At 47.9% G+C, this 13,795-nt stretch overlaps 1 protein-coding gene across 1 annotated transcript in view; it reads right to left on the minus strand.

Annotated features, from left to right (window-relative positions):
- The window catches only part of LOC135082462 (citron rho-interacting kinase-like), a 31,211-nt gene extending 21,227 nt beyond the window's left edge, over nucleotides 1–9,984 (minus strand). Inside the window, exons 1-15 of the mRNA XM_063977258.1 lie at nucleotides 9,973–9,984; nucleotides 9,334–9,449; nucleotides 6,892–8,868; nucleotides 6,682–6,844; nucleotides 5,363–5,498; nucleotides 4,409–4,505; nucleotides 3,941–4,123; nucleotides 3,344–3,608; nucleotides 2,777–2,842; nucleotides 2,134–2,376; nucleotides 1,893–2,066; nucleotides 1,645–1,818; nucleotides 1,404–1,577; nucleotides 1,153–1,326; nucleotides 905–1,078 (exon numbers count right to left, since the gene is read on the minus strand). Of these exons, the coding sequence (XP_063833328.1) occupies nucleotides 905–1,078; nucleotides 1,153–1,326; nucleotides 1,404–1,577; nucleotides 1,645–1,818; nucleotides 1,893–2,066; nucleotides 2,134–2,376; nucleotides 2,777–2,842; nucleotides 3,344–3,608; nucleotides 3,941–4,123; nucleotides 4,409–4,505; nucleotides 5,363–5,498; nucleotides 6,682–6,844; nucleotides 6,892–8,868; nucleotides 9,334–9,449; nucleotides 9,973–9,984 (4,128 nt within the window). The remainder of the gene's footprint in view (nucleotides 1–904; nucleotides 1,079–1,152; nucleotides 1,327–1,403; nucleotides 1,578–1,644; nucleotides 1,819–1,892; nucleotides 2,067–2,133; nucleotides 2,377–2,776; nucleotides 2,843–3,343; nucleotides 3,609–3,940; nucleotides 4,124–4,408; nucleotides 4,506–5,362; nucleotides 5,499–6,681; nucleotides 6,845–6,891; nucleotides 8,869–9,333; nucleotides 9,450–9,972) is intronic.
- Between the last annotated feature and the right edge of the window lie 3,811 nt (nucleotides 9,985–13,795).

Genomic DNA, 13,795 nt, shown 5'->3' on the forward strand with positions numbered 1-13,795 from the left:
GCTTGATTTTCAATTGCTTGCGAGAGGCGTCAAAAATCAGAGCGGATCATATCCAGGCCGGGGATTTTCCTGTTTACAAACAGGAATGAACAGGAAATGATATTCATAGTTCCTAAGTCAACTCTTCTTATTGATCACTCGCATCATCCAATACAGTTTGCAGGACTGCTAGGCCTGTAGTGTTCCGAACTCGTCCTCTAGGTCGGCTAGGCGGGTGGCGGCTTGTTCGGCTATATTCAAACCGGGTTTGTCTATAAAGTGATATAAACAGTTCCTGTATAAACTCTAGTCTAAAACTAAACTTAACAACCGCGTCGTCCAATTCAGCCTGCAGCGCGCATTGCTCAGCTTGTAGTGTCAAAGTCAAAGTCAAAGTCAAAATTTCTTTATTTGTTTAGACTAATAAATAGTTCTTACAAATCGTCATTTTGCTCTTAAGGAGCCTCTACATGTCTCATAATCTTTTTACCCTACCAGCGCTTCGAGACCAACATTTGGCAAGTGCTGAGAAGAAGCGCCGCAACAAACTCAGTCACCACTGTCTGCCGGTTAATATAAATAAATAGAAATAGCAGTAGTAGGTACATTCGATTCAGGAGCAGTTCACTGAATTAACCATGCATTCTTGTATAGTGTATAATGGGTATACAAAATTGCGTGGTATATTAAACAAGGTAGTGACGTGCTAATATCTAGACTTACAGATTACATACTTAAATAATACTAGTGTTCCGTATTCATCCTCTAGATCAGCTAAGCGGTTCGCGGCTTGTTCACGGGCGCGCACTTCCCGAGCCGTAGCCGCCTCGCGAACGTCGATCACGCGATCACTTCAGGGTCGGGGCTTGTCCATAATGTGATATAAACAATTCCTATGTGTACTCTACTCTAGTCTAGAACTAACCTTAACAGCAGCGAGCTCAGTTCTCGCGTCGTCCAACTCGGCCTGCAGCGCGCACTGCTCGGCCTGTAGCGTTCCGTATTCATCTTCTAAGTCGGCTAAGCGGTTCGCGGCTTGTTCGCGCGCTCTCACTTCTCGGGCCGTAGCCGCCTCAGCCGCTGCCAAGCGAGCCGCCATCTCACGGCAATGGTAACGTTGGTGTTGTCCATGTGATATGAACAGTTCCTGTATAAACTCAACTTATTACTCACCTTAACAGCAGCGAGTTCCGTCCTCGCATCATCTAATTCAGCCTGCAGTGCACATTGTTCAGCTTGTAGTGTTCCGTATTCATCCTCCAGATCGGCTAAGCGGTTCGCGGCTTGTTCGCGCGCTCTCACTTCTCGGGCCGTAGCCGCCTCAGCCGCTGGTAAGCGAGCCGCCATCTCAAGACCACAATAGGGCCGGGGCTTGTCTGTGATGGTATAATTAATTCCTATATGAACTCTAGTCTAGAACTAACCTTAACAGCAGCAAGCTCAGTCCTCGCGTCGTCCAACTCGGCTTGCAGCGCGCACTGCTCGGCCTGTAGCGTTCCGTATTCATCTTCTAAGTCTGCACGGCGGTTCGCGGCTTGTTCACGGGCGCGCACTTCCCGTGCCGTAGCCGCCTCGGCCGCTGCCAAGCAAGCCGCCATCTCACGGCAATGGTAACGTTGGTGTTGTCCATGTGATATGAACAGTTCCTGTGAACTTTTCACTCACCTTAACAGCAGCGAGCTCCGTCCTCGCGTCGTCCAACTCGGCTTGCAGCGCGCACTGCTCGGCCTGTAGCGTTCCGTATTCATCTTCTAAGTCGGCTAAGCGGTTCGCGGCTTGTTCGCGCGCTCTCACTTCTCGGGCCGTGGCCGCCTCAGCCGCTGCTAAGCGAGCCGCCATCTCGCGGCAATGGTAACGTTGGTGTTGTCCATGTGATATGAACAGTTCCTGTATAAACTCAACTTATTACTCACCTTAACAGCAGCAAGCTCAGTCCTCGCGTCGTCCAACTCGGCTTGCAGCGCGCACTGCTCGGCCTGTAGCGTTCCGTATTCATCTTCTAAGTCTGCACGGCGGTTCGCGGCTTGTTCACGGGCGCGCACTTCCCGTGCCGTAGCCGCCTCGGCCGCTGCCAAGCAAGCCGCCATCTCACGGCAATGGTAACGTTGGTGTTGTCCATGTGATATGAACAGTTCCTGTGAACTTTTCACTCACCTTAACAGCAGCGAGCTCCGTCCTCGCGTCGTCCAACTCGGCTTGCAGCGCGCACTGCTCGGCCTGTAGCGTTCCGTATTCATCTTCTAAGTCGGCTAAGCGGTTCGCGGCTTGTTCGCGCGCTCTCACTTCTCGGGCCGTGGCCGCCTCAGCCGCTGCTAAGCGAGCCGCCATCTCGCGGCTTTCGACTTCCCCTCCGGTAAGAGTTTGACGACGTAACGCGCGTTCTTTAGCTACCGAGTCCTGGCGAAGGGAAATATAATTAAAATATAAATGTAAAAGATACATAAGTAGCTAAAGTACAATAATGACTACGAAAACATTATTCCAATTATTAACTATCTAAATCAAACTGAGTTTGTACTACATAATTGATTAACTAAAACTAAATACAAGTATACATACATAAATATCCTTATCTAGCTACTATATACATACTTTCCAGATGTTTTTCTAAAGTTCGGTCGCCGAGCACATAGAATTTCGTCCAATGACCCCAAGTTACCCATCCTTATCGCTCGCGCGTAATTATATTGCTTTCTATTCTACGTGCTCGGCGACCGGACTTTATACCTATAACTTAGAGGCTCTAACTAACATAAAGACTTCTACAAGATACTACTTAAACTCGTGGTAAACTCACAATCGCCCGAACATTGATTTCTGTGAGTCTTCGGTGTCGCAACTCGTGCACGTGTTCTAATATTTCCTAAATATCAAAAATCGATATAATGACAACTTTAAAAAGTTTTAGGTGTCCATTAAACGGTTGATTTTGCTGTCAGTTTTTCATAATCAAGGTTGTAACTGACGCATGTAATAAATGTAAAAAATATTCAGAATTTCGTTAGTCATCATGACTGAAGGCATTGCGTGAAGTGTACATAAGCGAGTAATGGACGCCTTACAGATCTTGATTCATAATAAGTATTTATCTAATATGGTACTTGACTCAACTACATTAACATTATAGTCAACTTCAGTCATTCATCACATGTTTTAATACGAATCAAATAAATCCCAAAGAACATCAATGGCATCTCTGCCTCTGTAAACCAAACAACTCGCATCTTAATGTTATGCTAAACTCTAGCTTCATTAGCTGCGCAGGCGCACTTGCCTGCAATGCCTTCAAGAGCAGTCCTGACTCCTGCGGGATATCACTCTCGGGCTGTTTTCCTTATTAATATGCAAACTAACAATATCTCACCTTATAATGCATATGCTGGACCCTAGCTTCATCAGCCGCCGAAGCGGCGCGGGCGCACTCTGCCTGTAACTCAGCCACACGAGTCTCCAGCCTCCGCGTGCAGTCCCTCAGGCTGTCCCGCTCGGCCTGCAGCGAGGCCGCGTTGGCCCGCGCCGCCGCTAATTCGGCCGCCGAGCGCTCGGCCAGGCCAGAGGAAAGCTCCTGGTTTGTCCGCTGGAGAGCCATGCGTTCTTCCTTTTCGACTTCGATTTGGCGTTCGAGGCGGCTGTTGAAAAATTGGTCGAGGATATGTTAATAGACATTTCTATTGTGCCATACCGACATCGTGACGTGATACTGGATAAATAACAACAATTGGAGATGAAATGTTGAAAGGTTATTTGAGCTCTTCATCATCTCACAAAGAATTTGTGGGCTATTAAATCTCCTCGTTGTCACATTAAAAATAGATTGTATTAAATTTAAGAAAAAGTATTCTCTTTAGCACACCGCCGCCGCCAGTTTGTTTTGAAGTGATGCTATCTCTCTCCCACGCATCGCTAACTTTGAAGCGCATGTATCTCTCTCCCACGCATCGCCTCCAGTTGTAATACATACGTGTTCTGTAAGCTGAGCGCCGTGATCTCTGCCTGTAGCCGGGCGCGCGTCCGCTCGGCCTCGGCGTCGGCGTCGCGGCGCGTCCGCTCGGCCGCCGCGCCCGCCGCCGCCTCCGCCGCCGCCAGTTTGTTTTGAAGTGATGCTATCTCTCTCCCACGCATCGCTGCTAGTTTTTCTGCTGATCTAAATTGATTTTATAAGAATTATGTTATGTTTGCAAGCTGTTTAATAGCAGAATCCTTTGTTATTACAGTTATAGCGCATAACTTGAGTCGCTTCTTGGTGTAGCGATTAGCAGAGGCCTGGCATGTGACGTAACAAAGCTATCACGGTATACATGTCTGAAGCACAAGACTAAGTATCGCTGACATTATGATGAAATTAAAACACCCTTTTGCATCGCCTCTTTGCACTGGAATTGATTCAGTTTTGAGCTATGTCTGTAATTTTTCAAAGTCATGAACTTACTTGAACGTAGCCAAATCTATAGCAGTACAGTCGTGTGAAGCGTTGAAACCTCCACTGTGACTATCTTCATTTTCTTCTGGTGCTACATATGAATAACCTGCGAAAATATTCACAGAATGTCAAGTAAATAAGACAACTGAAATACCAAACTGTAGTAAATTTTAAAGTGCAATATGTCACGCCAAAGATTGTGTATGCGTATGTAGTCTTTGACATTTGAACCTTTGTGTGACAATCATACATTCCGAGCGTTCATACACGAGCAGGTAAGTTAGACTTATAATTAACGCTAAATAAGACTATTTTAATTGTAAAATAATGTCATTATTTTTAAAAAAAGTTCGTCGTTTAAACGATTAATTTATGTAACTGAAACTACACTCGCGAACAAAAATTTGGAATCGCCCTGTTTGTTTCGAGCGATCACAAAAACTAAATTATTAATAGAAGACAAAAATGGTACCATTTTAAAGGTAATATAATAACTTTAAATTGATACCACATATACATACAACATAGTCATTCAGTTCTTAAGTTCGCTCGGAACAAACCACAAGGGGATGATTCCATACTTTTGCTCGTAAGTATAGATATTAAGTTGGAAATATGTGACATCGTCAATCAAGAAGTACATAATAGTGTCGGCCGTTTGGTGTAGTGGTTCAGAACGGACTACTATGCCGAGAGGTCCCGGGTTCGATTCCCGGCCGGGCAGAAATTGAAATGATGAATTTTAATTTCTGTGACGGGTCTGGGTGTTACTATGTATAATATGTATGTATTTAAAAAAAAAAGTATCTTAGTAGTATATCCGTTAAGCTAGCACCCATAACACAAGCATATTAATTGCTTACTTTGGGGCTAGATGGCGCTGTGTGAGATTGTCCAAAGATATTTATTTATTTATTATTATTTATAATACAAAAGTTAAATGTAAAGAAATGTGATAGTTACCAATGAACGGCAGCTGCCCGGCGAAGGGTGGGCGGGAACGGAAGGGCGCGGCGGAGGGCGGGCGCGCGTCCCGCGGCTCCGCGCGGAAGTACGCCGCGTCCTCCGCGCCCCGCAGCGTAGGCACCCACGGCGGCGCCTGCGCACATACATACACGTAAATATCTGTGTGTAAAGGAACATGCTTTGTCTACGAGTCACGCAGTGCAGTGGTTGTGACTTGTGCTATACAGGGTGGAATTTTGTAATGCCACCTGGAGGGAAAGTACTCTTAATATTGTAGATAGAACATTTTTCTCAAAGAAAACATTCCTTTATTTTTTTAAGAAATAGAACTGCATTCAAAGATTTCCAAAAATTTGCTTGCGACACCCGGGAATTGAACCAACTAAAATCTGTTAAAAATTATACCCCGTATTTTTATTACATCGATCGATAGGGTTAAGTATAAGGATGAAATCTCTCTAACAAACTTGATAAATCAAATGAAAGGAAAACCATGAAATCTTAAATTATTTTAATTGTGTACAGAAAATTGTATGGTATGGTAGTGTATTTTCGAAAAAATTTCGAAAATCTTTGAATGCAGTTCTCTTTCTTTTCAAAAATAAAGGAATGTTTTCTTTCAGTAAAATTTTCTATCTACAGTATTAAGAGTACTTTCCCTCCAGGTGGCATTACAAAATTCCACCCTGTATATAGCACGAAAGCTTCGAGCCACGTTAGTTAGATGATAGAGGTCATATTAGTAACGTAAACACGCTTGTATAGCGGGGTGGGCACGGCCCATGTTAGTAATTGACAAATTACCCTAGATACGCCAATGAACGTAAACTTGAGCACTTCATATAGTCCGTGTGCAGTTGGACGTACAGTTTTGTGCAGTTTTTCTGCTATCAGACGCGTCTTCGGGTTGCGAATAGAGGAATGCCCCTTACTCATGGGAGTATCGATTTATGCCATATTCACGCCGGTTCTGTCGGACAACCACAATAGAGCGGGCCGGGGACTGTCGGGTATTTGTCTGGGTCACGGTGCAGGGGAAAAACTCCCACAGAGCTGGACCCATTCTTTGGATGGCTACTCTCGGTACTTCTCTGATTAGCAGAACTAACTGAGCAGCGGTGTAGTGCAGACTGTAATCCGCTAAGTTGTTCTTCTTCTTCTTCTTGTCGTGTCGACAACAAACCTACAAAGTGTCAACCCAAAATTCTGCTACAAGAGTGGCGTCTCAGATAAGTCGTCCTAGGGTCCGCAGCCCCGCTACTAGCGAGCGCCAGGCGGCGGACGACCCGCTCGGGCGAGCATAGACAACGACGCACCTGGTCGCGGATGGAGTGCAGGTGCGCGTGCGCGAGCGCGGCGTGCTGCAGCGTGTCGAGGTAGTTGTAGCGCCAGGCGGCGGACGACCCGCTCGGGCGAGCATAGACAACGACGCACCTGGTCGCGGATGGAGTGCAGGTGCGCGTGCGCGAGCGCGGCGTGCTGCAGCGTGTCGAGGTAGTTGTAGCGCCAGGCGGCGGACGACCCGCTCGGGCGAGCATAGACAACGACGCACCTGGTCGCGGATGGAGTGCAGGTGCGCGTGCGCGAGCGCGGCGTGCTGCAGCGTGTCGAGGTAGTTGTAGCGCCAGGCGGCGGACGACCCGCTCGGGCGAGCATAGACAACGACGCACCTGGTCGCGGATGGAGTGCAGGTGCGCGTGCGCGAGCGCGGCGTGCTGCAGCGTGTCGAGGTAGTTGTAGCGCCAGGCGGCGGACGACCCGCTCGGGCGAGCATAGACAAGGACGCACCTGGTCGCGGATGGAGTGCAGGTGCGCGTGCGCGAGCGCGGCGTGCTGCAGCGTGTCGAGGTAGTTGTAGCGCCAGGCGGCGGACGACCCGCTCGGGCGAGCATAGACAAGGACGCACCTGGTCGCGGATGGAGTGCAGGTGCGCGTGCGCGAGCGCGGCGTGCTGCAGCGTGTCGAGGTAGTTGTAGCGCCAGGCGGCGGACGACCCGCTCGGGCGAGCATAGACAAGGACGCACCTGGTCGCGGATGGAGTGCAGGTGCGCGTGCGCGAGCGCGGCGTGCTGCAGCGTGTCGAGGTAGTTGTAGCGCCAGGCGGCGGACGACCCGCTCGGGCGAGCATAGACAACGACGCACCTGGTCGCGGATGGAGTGCAGGTGCGCGTGCGCGAGCGCGGCGTGCTGCAGCGTGTCGAGGTAGTTGTAGCGCCAGGCGGCGGACGACCCGCTCGGGCGAGCATAGACAACGACGCACCTGGTCGCGGATGGAGTGCAGGTGCGCGTGCGCGAGCGCGGCGTGCTGCAGCGTGTCGAGGTAGTTGTAGCGCCAGGCGGCGGACGACCCGCTCGGGCGAGCATAGACAACGACGCACCTGGTCGCGGATGGAGTGCAGGTGCGCGTGCGCGAGCGCGGCGTGCTGCAGCGTGTCGAGGTAGTTGTAGCGCCAGGCGGCGGACGACCCGCTCGGGCGAGCATAGACAACGACGCACCTGGTCGCGGATGGAGTGCAGGTGCGCGTGCGCGAGCGCGGCGTGCTGCAGCGTGTCGAGGTAGTTGTAGCGCCAGGCGGCGGACGACCCGCTCGGGCGAGCATAGACAAGGACGCACCTGGTCGCGGATGGAGTGCAGGTGCGCGTGCGCGAGCGCGGCGTGCTGCAGCGTGTCGAGGTAGTTGTAGCGCCAGGCGGCGGACGACCCGCTCGGGCGAGCATAGACAAGGACGCACCTGGTCGCGAATGGAGTGCAGGTGCGCGTGCGCGAGCGCGGCGTGCTGCAGCGTGTCGAGGTAGTTGTAGCGCCAGGCGGCGGACGACCCGCTCGGGCGAGCATAGACAACGACGCACCTGGTCGCGGATGGAGTGCAGGTGCGCGTGCGCGAGCGCGGCGTGCTGCAGCGTGTCGAGGTAGTTGTAGCGCCAGGCGGCGGACGACCCGCTCGGGCGAGCATAGACAACGACGCACCTGGTCGCGGATGGAGAGCAGGTGCGCGTGCGCGAGCGCGGCGTGCTGCAGCGTGTCGAGGTAGTTGTAGCGCCAGGCGGCGGACGACCCGCTCGGGCGAGCATAGACAACGACGCACCTGGTCGCGGATGGAGAGCAGGTGCGCGTGCGCGAGCGCGGCGTGCTGCAGCGTGTCGAGGTAGTTGTAGCGCCAGGCGGCGGACGACCCGCTCGGGCGAGCATAGACAACGACGCACCTGGTCGCGGATGGAGAGCAGGTGCGCGTGCGCGAGCGCGGCGTGCTGCAGCGTGTCGAGGTAGTTGTAGCGCCAGGCGGCGGACGACCCGCTCGGGCGAGCATAGACAACGACGCACCTGGTCGCGGATGGAGAGCAGGTGCGCGTGCGCGAGCGCGGCGTGCTGCAGCGTGTCGAGGTAGTTGTAGCGGCGCGCCGGCGCCACGCGAAGCAGTCCCGCCACTAGCGAGCGCCAGGCGTCCGACGGCCCATTCGGGGCCGGCTCGAACGGCGGCTCTGCGTCTGGTTCGCGCTCGTATCTAAAAGGAAATAAAGTATTTGTGACAGAAAGGACTATGTGAAGATACGTCCTCACTACACACTGACAGATTTTTAACGTATCTACAGGCCTACGCTAAAAAAACTTGCGCAAATGCACGGAACTTTGCGGCGAACACTCGCCGCGTACGCTCGCCTATTGCCCCCCGCGGCGCGTGTGGAAACCCATCGCACGATTCTGCGCCACACTGTGCTGCTCATACTTATTTTCAATACAGACGCCTGCGCGAGTTTTAGCGTAAACCCTAAAACTAAAAGGACCATGCAAAGTATTGTCACCACCCACCAACACATCTATTTTATTACATCTCGGCTTTTACTATGACAAAGTCAGTCAGCCGTATTTTATGCTACAATTTCGGTATTTAGATTGTAGATATAAATAAATAAATAAATTTAGATGGGTGTTGTAATTTTATATAATGAATATGTACTACTATACTTACTTTTGTATATTGGCAAGAATTTCAGCAATGGAGTCTTCCTCCCCGGTGGAGAACGGCCGCTTCAGTGTGACCAGTTCGAACGCCACCACGCCCAGCGACCAGTAGTCGCACGCCGACTGTAAGTTAACAAAGTTATAACAAACTGATGTAGCAAACTTAATTACTAAAAAGTAACTGGGAGAAGTAAGAAGTTTCAAATGATAAGTTAACATAGCGCTGTAGACGCCACAGTCTAATAGAAGATTGAATTAATATTTTACCATAATTGTATTAATTTGGAAAAGTAAACAAAGGGAAAAATATTTTAGACACACAACATACATGCTTTTTGAAAACTTTAGAATTTACTACTTTTTAAATAATCTCATAAATTATAGCAAATTATTATAAAAGAGACTTAATCTTCATATCACAACAAGCATGACTTTCAAAAACATAAGAATAATTAATAACACCTAGTTCTACATCATCTTCATGACTCATCACACACATGTCATGTTAACTACCAAATGGCCAAAACCATGCGAGTATTAGTTGCTAACTACTTCATGAACGCGAAGCAGATTTGAGTTTTTAATTTATTAATATGTTTCCACACACACCACTACACTCAAACCTTTATGATAAGTACAGTAATACCCTAATAAGCATGTTTCTTTTTCTAGTTTAGGTTATGAGCAGATTTATTTATTGCAGGATGAATGATAGAAATTGAATTGAGAGCCCTTTCTGACTATATCAGCTAAACTTTCCATAAACAATGCATCATTTAGTTAAAAAAAAACAGCAAAACGGATTCCAATCAACTTTGATGTCATCATTTATAAAAAAAAAAATTGTTAGGTTATATTGATGAAATATTAATTGCATTTTTAGCTGTCCTTTTAAGTCATATCGGTTTGTCGATATACTCAATACTCAATCATTATGAACTTTAAAACTATAGAACATTCTCATCTGTAATGTAATATCCAATTTAAGGGCTACAAAAATGGCACGTATGCTATTCAACTGTATGGATATATACAGGACAGCAAAAAAGGACCGATGTTTATGCCGCGTGGCACCTATGAACCGGGTATTACTGTACTCCAGCGGACCCACAATGGCGTTGGCGGCGATGCCGCGGCAGAGCGCGAGACAGACTGAGTGGCGGCGCGCGCAGTCGGCCGCCGCGAGCAGCTCGGGCGCCGCGTAGTCCGCCGTGCCCGCGCCCAGCGCGCCGCCCTCGGCCAGCCGAGCGCACGACCCGAAGTCGCCCAGCTTCACGTGCCCGCATCTGTTAATAAAAGTACGTTGTTTTGGGCTTAGGAGTCGAAGTCGCCCAGCTTCACGTGCCCGCATCTGTTAATAAAAGTAGGTTGTTTTGGGCTTAGGAGTCGAAGTCGCCCAGCTTCACGTGGCCGCATCAAAGTTAATAAAAGTAGGTTATTTTGGGCTTAGGAGTCGAAGTCGCCCAGCTTCACGTGGCCGCATCTAAGTTAATAAAACTAAGTTATTTTGGGCTTTAGCTATAGCTATTGGAACGCTGCCACGAAATTCCGATCGACCAGCAGATCAAGCGCCGCAAGTGGAACTGGATTGGCCACACTCTCCGAAGGGACCCCGATCATATCTCTAAGCAGGCTCTGGATTGGAACCCCCAAGGAAAACGCAAACGTGGGCGCCCACAGCAAACTTGGCGGCGCACTGTAGCAGAGGCAAAGAAAATCGGCAAGACCTGGAGCGAGATCAAGCGCGAAGCTCAAGACCGAACGCGATGGAGGACTGTTGTGGACGCCCTCTGCCCCATCTACGGGACATAGGACCTAAAGTCAAGTATTTTGGGCTTAGGAGTCGAAGTCGTCCAGCTTTACGTGGCCGCATCTAAGTTAAGAAAAGTAGGTTATTTTGGGCTTAGGAGTCGAAGTCGCCCAGCTTCACGTGACTGCATCTAAGTTAGAAAAAGTAAGTTATTTTGGGCTTAGGAGTCGAAGTCGCCCAGCTTCACGTGGCCGCATCTGAGTTAACCTTTAACTATAGTCGTGAAAAAATAATCACACTCCCATGGACGTCGGGTCTCACAGACCCCTATCTAAAATTCTTCATAATTTCATATCTGAACCAATTTGAATTTATTAAAGAGTTGATATATATCTAATAACTATTAATAAAGGATCTAGTAGTAAATTAATCAATTTTTAATAATTATTTAATTATTTTTTGGCAAATTTAAAAAACATAGACGTTTTTCAGTGTTAATTGACTTAGCATCACATATAGGCTCCTTAATTACAGTCGATTAATAATAAATCAAACTAATATTTTTTTCCTAGCTAATTAATAACCGTGTAACATAAAAACATAAACAGAATTTCTGAAAGACATAAAATTAAAATTTTGACAAGGGTTAAACTTACAAAAATTATAAATAGTGGCCTAGAACACTAAAGACAAATTATCTCTACAGGCATGTGTCATCTTTCTTTGAGAGCTTTGATAGGCAAAATATACACCATTCAGAATCGGAATCGGCAGCAATGGTACCTTCTAAGACATCTAAACTCAAAAGAAGGATGGTCTACAAGTAAAACCTAACTTCTGGAATGTTACTTAGATAGTTGGGCTAATAATATATCTGATGTACTCAGATACTTTCTACCATTATGTATTCTTAAATTAAAACAATTTACAACATATTATAATGATATACTATAAAAAAATTATAGTTGACAAGTCACATCCATACAAGTATGTTTGTATGGAAATTATAGTCATCGGGTCTCCCAGACCCCGATAAAATTTTGGATGGTTATTACTCACGTAATAAGTGCCGGAAGACGCGATTTTATGCCTCCTCGGTCCTAACACAGTTAATACTGAAGCTACTGAGATGGTCGAGAGCAGCACGTGTCGGGAAGGTATTTAAACCGAGAAATTGAAAAGGGGGGTGGGCCTCTGAGACCCGACGTCCATAGTTAAAGGTTAAGAAAACTAAGTTATTTTAGAAACCACGAAATTCCGATCGACCAGCAGATCAAGCGCCGCAAGTGGAACTGGATTGGCCACACTCTCCGAAGAGACCCCGATCACATCCCTAAGCAGGCTCTGGATTGGAACCCCCAAGGAAAACGCAAACGTGGTCGCCCACAGCAAACTTGGCGGCGCACTGTAGCAGAGGCAAAGAAAATCGGCAAGACCTGGAGCGAGATCAAGCGCGAAGCTCAAGACCGAACGCGATGGAGAACTGTTGTGGACGCCCTCTGCTCCATCGAGGGGACATAGGACCTTAAGGGCTATATTTCACCGGGACACCATGGCGGCGCAACCAGACGCCGGCTACCAACAAAATGTATACAGCTCTATAGAGAATTACTCACCTGGTGTCCGTTTGGTTGCGCAAAGCTGTATACATTTTGTTGGTAGCGGCGACTGGTTGCGCCGCCATGGTGTCCCGGTGAAATATAGCCCTAAGTCAAGTAAGTCAAGTATTTTGGGCTTAGGAGTCGAAGTCGCCCAGCTTCACGTGACCGCATCTAAGTTAATAAAAGTAACTTATATTGGGCTTAGGAGTCGAAGTCACCCAGATTCACGTGACCGCATCTAAGTCAGGACAACAGTCATTTATTTTGGGCTTTTGAAAAGGCTACGCAAGGAACTCTAGACACTCTGTTCATTGCTAATGTGAGCTACTGAAGAACCCTTAGCCTAGGTGCAGACCACCGACTTTTGGTTGGCCGATAGTTGGGCCCGTTTTTAATTTGTATGAAGAATCGGACGATAGCAAATCGGTGTAATGTGCGCACTTTCAAACATCTCCATACTGATTAACAGCCCGACCCAACTATCAGCCAACTAAAAGTCAATGGTCTGCGCCTAGGCTTACGTTCACCTTTTAACAGTCGGCTTGTGAAACGTGCCTCTTAACCTTTAACTGGTGACAAGCGGTCTCACAGGCCGGGCGGCGTCAGTGAAACATCTTTCACCCCCTTCCCCGTACTTCCAATGTTTAAAAAAAAAAAGTATATAAGTAGTATATCCGTTAAGCTAGCACCCATAACACAAGCATTAAGTTGCTTACTTTGGGGCTAGCTGGCGCTGTGTGAAATTGTCCAAAGATTTAAAAAAAAAAAAAAAAAAAAAAAAAAATGTTTCACCGCTTCAGTAGCTTCGAGTTAAGTTGTGTCTACGCCGTAGATAAGGATATTTGCATCATTCAGCTCCAAATCGGCAAGTTACATCGATGTAAAGTTCAGCAGCGGTCTCTCAGACCGCATGTCACCAGTTACGTGACATTTTTTTCATACAGTTTTTTCGTATTTTTACAGTTTTTACTTGCAATTGATACTTAAATAACTCCAAAAAAGGAGCGTATGATCATTAGTTGGGAATATAGTGCCATACTTTATGAAACAACTTGAAAATTCGCCATTTGAAAAATATCTCGAAAAGGAAGACGCAATTGGGTCGGAAGCCGAATATG

Source organism: Ostrinia nubilalis, chromosome 21 (assembly GCF_963855985.1).
Source record: "Ostrinia nubilalis chromosome 21, ilOstNubi1.1, whole genome shotgun sequence".
Taxonomy (NCBI): domain Eukaryota; kingdom Metazoa; phylum Arthropoda; class Insecta; order Lepidoptera; family Crambidae; genus Ostrinia; species Ostrinia nubilalis.